This window comes from Sinocyclocheilus grahami, unplaced genomic scaffold, assembly GCF_001515645.1.
Source record: "Sinocyclocheilus grahami isolate Dianchi unplaced genomic scaffold, SAMN03320097.WGS_v1.1 scaffold73.1, whole genome shotgun sequence".
NCBI classification, from domain to species: Eukaryota; Metazoa; Chordata; class Actinopteri; order Cypriniformes; family Cyprinidae; genus Sinocyclocheilus; species Sinocyclocheilus grahami.
In genome coordinates, this window is record NW_015505252.1 from 622,942 (window position 1) to 632,120 (window position 9,179).

A 9,179-nucleotide genomic window follows, 5' to 3' on the forward strand; every position below is an offset into this window, starting at 1 on the left:
TCCTTATCTTCAGCTGGCATGTTCCCGTGGACACCGGCATAAAAAAAAATCCATTTTATATTTTAAAAAGTTTTATATATATTATTTTTTATATATTATATAGCATTTTTAAAAAACTTTATAAAATATAAAATGTATGTTTATTTGCAACAGTTATGCTAACAACAATAAAAAAAGATTTATGACATTAAAACAGAAGTGCTCGGCAGAAGTGCATAGAGGGCGCATAACGGCCGCAAAGGGGGTGCTCGCGAGTTCGGTACGTTACACCCCTAATGGAAATACCATGGTACTTAAATTACTATTTACACACAAATACCATTGATTATGTCCGAGAAACATGCTATTAGTTCAAGGTATGTGGTAGTACTGTACCATAGTACTGATTCTGAATTTCCAAAAAGAAAAAAAGAATATCCACAAAGAAAATCATGGTATTACTATAACGTGATAGTACCATGATAGTAACTTGATACAGATTGATTACCCTATTCATTGATCATGATATTTACATAATACTCCAAGATACACTATTGTTTGATAGTTTTGGGTCGGTAAGATTTTTCAATGTTTTAGAAAAATGTTTTAGTCTCTTCTGCTCACCAAGGCTGCATTTATTTGACCAAAAAATACAGTAAAAAGTAATATTGTGAAATGTTATTACAACTTAAAATAACCGTTTTCTATGTGAATATGTTCAAATGTAACTGATTTCTGTGATGCGCAGCTGAATTTTCAGCATCATTACTTCAGTCTTGTGTCACATGATCCTTCAGAAATCATTCTAATATGCTGATTTGCTGCTCAAGAAACATTTTTGATTATTATCAATATTGAAAACAGCTGTGCTATCAAATATTTTAGTGGAAACCGTTATGCATTTTTTGATGAATAGAAAGTTCAAAAGAACAGCATTTATTTGAAATGGAATTATTTTGTACCATTATAAATGCCTTTACTGTCATCTTTGAACAATTTAATGCACTGCTGAATAAAAGTAATAATTTCTTTAGTAATGGTACTAGTATGGCACTTTTTGTAGGTGTAAACGTGCTAAATGTAGAGTTGAAAAAATACACATACAATGCAAAGAGCAGTTTTATTGGTGGTTGAATATACAGAATGTTATAGGTATAACAGGGAAAAAATTCCCAGAAGTCGGTAAACATCATAGACGCCACACACACACACACACACACACACACACACACACTGAAGAAAGCAGCTTCAGCTTCCCTTCTCCCATATGTGAATAACGACGTTCTGTAGAAAAACCACATCCTCTCTCACACACACGCACACTCGCACACACACACTCTGATGCCCAGAGATCACAGCAGTCCTCGTGTTTTTTTTTTGCCTCATAAATGTTAGTTATTTTAGTGCATGACTCGTTTGGTTTGAAAATATATTTCCTCTGCCCTCTCTACATGATGGGAGATTATACATCACAACTGTACATGTACATTTATACAGAGCATATCATACACATCCCAAAAAACAAAAAAACATCCACACGCTGACAAACTGAGCCCGCCCCTCTCTGTGATGTCACAGTCTGCTTCGGTAAACGTTAAGGTCATTTTTTGCAATAAACAAAAGATGAAAAAAATATAAATTAGATTTGGATGAAGAAAAAAAGCCATTACGTTTATTTTATTTTATTTTTTTGCATTATGACACTTTATTCATGACAATTAAGCTCGAGATTATATATATATACAGTGGGTACGGAAAGTATTCAGACCCCCTTAAATTTTTCACTCTTTGTTATATTGCAGCCATTTGCTAAAATCATTTAAGTTAATTTTTTTTCCTCATTACTGTACACACAGCACCCCATATTGACAGAAAAACACAGCATTGTTGACATTTTTGCAGATTTATTAAAAAAGAAAAACTGAAATATCACATGGTCCTAAGTATTCAGACCCTTTGCTCAGTATTTAGTAGAAGCACCCTTTTGATCTAATACAGCCATGAGTCTTTTTGGGAAAGATGCAACAAGTTTTTCACACCTGGATTTGGGGATCCTCTGCCATTCCTCCTTGCAGATCCTCTCCAGTTCTGTCAGGTTGGATGGTAAACGTTGGTGGACAGCCATTTTTAGGTCTCTCCAGAGATGCTCAATTGGGTTTAAGTCAGGGCTCTGGCTGGGCCATACAAGAACAGTCACAGAGTTGTTGTGAAGCCACTCCTTCGTTATTTTAGCTGTGTGCTTAAGGTCATTGTCTTGTTGGAAGGTAAACCTTCGGCCCAGTCTGAGGTCCTGAGCACTCTGGAGAAAGTTTTCGTCCAGGATATCCCTGTACTTGGCCGCATTCATCTTTCCCTCAATTGCAACCAGTCGTCCTGTCCCTGCAGCTGAAAAACACCCCAACAGCATGATGCTGCCACCACCATGCTTCACTGCTGGGACTGTATTGGACAGGTGATGAGCAATGCCTGGTTTTCTCCACACATACCGCTTAGAATTAAGGCCAAAAAGTTCTATCTTGGTCTCATCAGACCAGAGAATCTTATTTCTCACCATCTTGGAGTCCTCCATGCGGGCTTTCATGTGTCTTGCACTGAGGAGAGGCTTCCGTCGGGCCACTCTGCCATAAAGCCCCAACTGGTGGAGGGCTGCAGGGATGGTTGACTTCTACAACTTTCTCCCATCTCCCGACTGCATCTCTGGAGCTCAGCCACACTGATCTTTGGGTTCTTCTTTACCTCTCCCACCAAGGCTCTTCTCCCCCGATAGCTCAGTTTGGCCGGACAGCCAGCTCTAGGAAGGGTTCTGGTCATCCCAAACGTCTTCCATTTAAGGAATGGAGGCCACTGTGCTCTTGGGAACCTTAAGTGCAGCAGAAATTTTTTTGTAACCTTGGCCAGATCTGTGCCTTGCCACAATTCTGTCTCTGAGCTCTTCAGGCAGTTCCTTTGACCTCATAATTCTCATTTGCTCTGACATGCACTGTGAGCTGTAAAGTCTTATATAGACAGGTGTGTGGCTTTCCAAGTCCAATCAGTATAATCAAACACAGCTGGACTCAAATGAAGGTGTAGAACCATCTCAAGGACTGTATATATATATATATATATATATATATATATATATATATATATAGCTCCAGCCTTATTCATAAAGCATGAACAATTTTCTTTGTGATTTGTAAAGCTTTTTTATGCATTGAATAATTTAATGATTTTCTGTTTGAATCTTTCATAAAACATTTTTATGTAAACTTGTGAAAAAATTGCATAAAGGCTTTATGAAAAATTTAATTTTTTTTTAAATTTATGTTTTTGTTTTATGAATGTGACCCATTTTTCTGCTTCAAATTAGGATAAATTTAATTCACAGTACAACAAATACTATCACCATTATATTTGTACCTTACAAATGCACTTGTATTGATTTTACTCATTAAATTGATTTTAAATTAACATTTATATTTTTATATTCATGTATTTTTTAATGTAATAATTATTTTTTGCATTTTGGGAAGAAAAAGAAATGTGCATGAAAAGAAAAAGTCATGAAAATAGTCACAATGTAAATTTTTCTTTTTTTTAAGGTAAAAAAAGCATGTTTTTGACGATTTATTTGGAAAATCGAGGGGCTGTCAGCCATGTGACGGGGTAAACCGTTATAATGAGGAGTGCACATGATCACACACAAAACAATATAGCAAGATGATGTGAAAAATTTGTCCAAACGTCCAGTTCATTCTTTAATTTTCAAATTAATATATTCCATATATTCCATTACTCACCGCGTCTGTCAAAACATATTCATTTCAACAGATCAGTGAATATTCCTTATAAAACGCTTATAAGATTGCACACATGTCTGCCTGTTTCCCAATCGACCCATTTCCAAACGGCGAATCGTAGGTTGGACCTTTGGAAGGTCACACGGTATGTCCGAGCGGGACAAACAAACACGAACTCACTCCATCAGGCACAGTGTATTAATATCAAATGATCCATTGTCTTTCTGTACAGCCACACATCAACACACGCAAACATGGAAAGTTGTGAGGATTTAGCTTTATATCACAGCGTTGGGGTCCTCTCGAGCCCTCTGTGCGCGCGCGAGTGCATATCTGTATATCTATACTGAATCGGGATTCCCCTCGTGAGTTTTTAAAGTCAACAGTCAGGGAAAAATACAGCCAATGTCTCAGTTTATTGGTGCAAATAGGAGCTTGCGTGTGTCGGTTCAGCTCCAGAACCGGATTAAGAACTCTAGCATGGGTGAAACAGCCTAGCGTGGGTTCCCAAGGTTCTGCTGGAGGTTCAGGTCTCACCGTAAATTGTCTCGGAGGTTCTAGATTTCAGATTCTAGGTCTTCTCCTCGCGCTCCGTCCTGCGCCGCGAGATGTTTCGTGGTTTGATCTTGAGAGAGAGCTCCCATAATGCCTCCTCTGCCAGGTGATCGCTAAAGTCGTTGAAGAATGAGACGATGTCTTCGTTCCGTTTCAGTTCGTAGTGTCTACAAAGACGATTAAAGATAAAAATTAATAAATGGAACCAATTTTTTAAATCAGTTACTAGTGAAATCTGCAACTGATATATGAAATGTGACCCTGGACCACAAAACCAGTCATAAGTTGCACAGGTATATTTGTAGCATTAGCCAAAAATACATTGTATGGGTCAAAATTATCGATTTTTCTTTTATGCCAAAAATCATTAGGATATTAAGTAAAGATCATGTTCCATGAAGACATTTAGTAAATTTTCTACTGTAAATCTATAAAAACTTAATTTTTGATTAGTAATATGCATTGCTAAGAACTTCATTTGGACAACTTTAAAGGCGATTTTCTCCGTATTTAGATTTTTTTGCTCAGATTCCAGATTTTCAAATAGTTGTATCTCGACCAAATATTGTCCTATCCTAACAAACCATACATCAATGGAAAGCTTATTTATTCATATGATTTATAAATCTAAATTTCGAAAAATTTACACTTATGACTGGTTTTGTGGTCCAGGGTCACAGATGGATATAACATTAAATATTAAGAAATTTTCTAATAAACTAATTCATATTAATGTGCATAAATAAAAATCGTACACATTTTAAAAAACGCATAGTTCCAGCTCTAAAATATATGGGGGAAAAAAATAATGTTTTGGTAAATCATAGTTATACATATTTATCTTATTTCGACTTTTCGAATAGTTTTTTTTTTCTGGCCATAATCGTTCATAATTCTGATTCTTTATTTCGTAGTGACTCAGTATCTCAATTTTTAATTTCTATGTCATAATTATGCCGCCTTATGTCAATTTTGACTTGGTGGAAAATTACTGACTTGGTCATAATTATGTTTTTTGTCAATTTCATCATTTAATCTCATAATGACTCAGTATCTCAATTTCGACATATGTCAATTATTTTTAATGGTAATTTTGAGGTTTTATGTCAAAATTGTGTATTTTATGTGATAATTATAACTTTTTTCATAATTGTTTTTGTCAATGTCTTTTTATCTCTTGACTCTTGTATCTCATAACTTTGACTTATGTTATTTTCATGTCAATTATTATTTTTTGTCAATCATGGCTGTCATAATTGTCATAATTCTGACTGTCATAATCAATATGACTGCCATTATTGTTTGTCATAATTTTGACTTTTTATCTCATAATGACTTATAACTGTTTTTTTTTTAATGTTTTATGTGACAATTGTGCATTTTCTGTCATAATTATGACTGTCATAATTGTTTGTTTTTTTGTCCTATCCTAACAAACCATACATCAATGGAAAGCTTATTTATTCATATGATTTATAAATCTAAATTTCGAAAAATTTACACTTATGACTGGTTTTGTGGTCCAGGGTCACAGATGGATATAACATTAAATATTAAGAAATTTTCTAATAAACTAATTCATATTAATGTGCATAAATAAAAATCGTACACATTTTAAAAAACGCATAGTTCCAGCTCTAAAATATATGGGGGAAAAAAATAATGTTTTGGTAAATCATAGTTATACATATTTATCTTATTTCGACTTTTCGAATAGTTTTTTTTTTCTGGCCATAATCGTTCATAATTCTGATTCTTTATTTCGTAGTGACTCAGTATCTCAATTTTTAATTTCTATGTCATAATTATGCCGCCTTATGTCAATTTTGACTTGGTGGAAAATTACTGACTTGGTCATAATTATGTTTTTTGTCAATTTCATCATTTAATCTCATAATGACTCAGTATCTCAATTTCGACATATGTCAATTATTTTTAATGGTAATTTTGAGGTTTTATGTCAAAATTGTGTATTTTATGTGATAATTATAACTTTTTTCATAATTGTTTTTGTCAATGTCTTTTTATCTCTTGACTCTTGTATCTCATAACTTTGACTTATGTTATTTTCATGTCAATTATTATTTTTTGTCAATCATGGCTGTCATAATTGTCATAATTCTGACTGTCATAATCAATATGACTGCCATTATTGTTTGTCATAATTTTGACTTTTTATCTCATAATGACTTATAACTGTTTTTTTTTTTATGTTTTATGTGACAATTGTGCATTTTCTGTCATAATTATGACTGTCATAATTGTTTGTTTTTTTGGTCATCACTTCAACTTTTTACCTCATGTTAATTATTTTTGGGTTCAGTATTTCAAAATTATGACTTTTATGCAATAATTATGATTAACTAATTAATTAAATGATGTTTAATTTGACCACGGTCTTTCATGCCTCGTTGCTTCATTCTACAAGTCTGTTAGAGCAAAGTCTACGGCAGAGTTTTGGACTGCAGCTTGAATCGCATGTAATCTAATCTCATGTTCGTCAAACGCTGGGTTTCAGGCAGATAACTCACACTTGCTGGAAGCGCCTCATGCTGTCCAGAATGTTGAACTGCTGCCAGCGCTTGGAGAAATTCACTTTACCGTCAATAAAATCCGGGTTTCCGAGGTGAACGAAAGTCAAGTCCTGTAGGATCAAACCCCTGTCAACAAAACAACATTATTAGCAAAACTAAAACATGGAACATTAAACAATCTTCAATAACTAGCATGTATATATATATATATATATATATATATATATAATTCACATCAGATTAATGCAGTTTTGAATGTTTATTTTTATTGATACATTTTTAATGAGCTATATTTTAGTTTAGTTGTTTTCAGAAGCGAAATGAGTTACTGTTTAGTTTTATTTAATAAAGTCATGTTTTGCTGAAATTCAGCAGACGTTTAGAAAACATCAGATGGGCATGTCAGTGTTTGTTATTGGCAACAAAATCTATTAAAAATCAGTTTCAGTAAATACAATAAAATGAAAAAGTGGAAAAATAAGATGAAAAACTAACTTAAATGAAAATGAGAAACGTTGCCTTGGCAACTAACTAAAATAAGTTTCTTGAAGAAATAAAATGACAAAAAAAAAAATAAAGCTTACATTTTTTTTAAAAACCTAATAAAAAAATGACAAAAGCACAAAGCAAAATGACTAAACTTTCATCTAAAATTAAAACGAAAACTGAAAATATGAAATTAAAAGGTCATTTAAAATATTAATAAATACATAAATAAAACTAAAACAACACTGGTGCTTAAAAACTGTTTGTTGTAGAAATAAAATGACTGAAACAAACAAAGCTAAATAAAATAAATAATAATAAAAAACTAATAAAAATGACAAAAGCACAAAACAAATGTACTAAAATTTAAAATTAAAATATAATAATTGAAAGGTAATTTAAAATCATAATAAATACTATAATAATACACAAGTAATACTAAAATAACACTCGGGCACATATTTTTATTCAAAATTCAATGTCATGAACCTCAGAAAAAATGTGTGCTTCTGTGACTCTCAAAAGCTGCGAAACGGGCAGATTTCACTAGACAGTCCTTGGCACTAGACAAGCCGTCTTTAATGAGCACAAAATGCTTTATTTGCCGATTCATTACTTAATCTCAGTTCATTTTCGGACTCCTGTTTTTTATTTTAGTAGAGTTTAGTTTAGTTTTACACACAAACTCACAGGTATGGTATGCATGGAGGCTCCACTTCTGCTAGCGCCGCTCTGTACGCTCGGAAGGACGAAGAACTGTCAATCAAGGTGCAGTACTCCTCCAAACCCTGGAAACACAGAGAAAGACGAAAGACAGTCTTTTCGTATTTCACATGATTGGCTACTACTGGATGATTTTCTTCAGTTGTGTTAGGTTTGGCAGTGAGAAGGAAGTCAGACTGGTGTGACTGACCTCAGACGTCTGTTTCTGCCATTCCAGTCGTCTGATTGGTGCAGAGTCCAGCGCCGAGAGAATCGCCAAATAAGAGTTGAAGTTATTCAGTTTCCGCAAGTGCTACGAGCCAGACAAAACCATTAAATCACTCAGAAAACACAGAGAGTGATGCATTCAGAATCACCCCACAGCCACAAATAGAGCCTAAAGCAGTTTAGAGTAATTGATTGTGGATGATCGAGATTTTGGCGTGGTAATGTTCACATGTGTGTGTGTTACTCGTGTTACCTTCATGATTTTGATGAATTTGAGCAGCAGTTTCTCTCTGTCCTGAGCTTTCTCCTGCTGGATGATGATAGAGCGCACCCTAGTGGACAGGAGGAATCACATTTCAGTACACACATGGACGACAGAGATATTGAGCGAGTATGGGGAATACGTAGTAGGGCATGAGGGTGGAATAAGGGGTTACAGCTTGATAAAAAACTATTGTCATATCATATACACACAGAATCTCAAAATTCTTGATGGTAGCCTGTCAAAATAAAAGTTAAAGGGGTCATATGATGTTGCTAAAAAGAACTTTATTTTGTGTATTTGGTGTAATGCAATGTGTTTATGCGGTTTAAGGTTCAAAAAACACATTATTTTCCACATACTGTACATTATTGTTTCTTCTCTATGCCCTGCCTTTCTGAAACGCATCGATTTTTACAAAACTCATCGGTCTGAAAAGCGAGGTGTGTTGTGATTGGCCGAATACCTCAAGCATGTGACGGAAATGTTACGCCCCTACCATACTGTGATGATGCCCTGTCCGGCCGGAGCGACGAGACATAAACATTAAAACCCATTACAAACGAGGTATTTGTTGCATCCAGTGGGAACATAATTACTGATTATATTGAGTGAGTGAGTGAGTGACGTGACATGTGGCCAAGTATGGTG

The 9,179-nt window shown here is 34.4% G+C and overlaps 1 protein-coding gene across 1 annotated transcript in view; it reads right to left on the reverse strand.

The window, feature by feature from the left end:
- Positions 1–3,531: 3,531 nt before the first annotated feature.
- LOC107585645 (rap guanine nucleotide exchange factor 1-like) overlaps positions 3,532–9,179 on the reverse strand; it is a 38,086-nt gene continuing 32,438 nt past the window's right edge. Inside the window, exons 21-25 of the mRNA XM_016272754.1 lie at positions 8,520–8,598; positions 8,250–8,351; positions 8,027–8,124; positions 6,848–6,976; positions 3,532–4,483 (exon numbers count right to left, since the gene is read on the reverse strand). Of these exons, the coding sequence (XP_016128240.1) occupies positions 4,333–4,483; positions 6,848–6,976; positions 8,027–8,124; positions 8,250–8,351; positions 8,520–8,598 (559 nt within the window). The 3' untranslated portion in view covers positions 3,532–4,332. The remainder of the gene's footprint in view (positions 4,484–6,847; positions 6,977–8,026; positions 8,125–8,249; positions 8,352–8,519; positions 8,599–9,179) is intronic.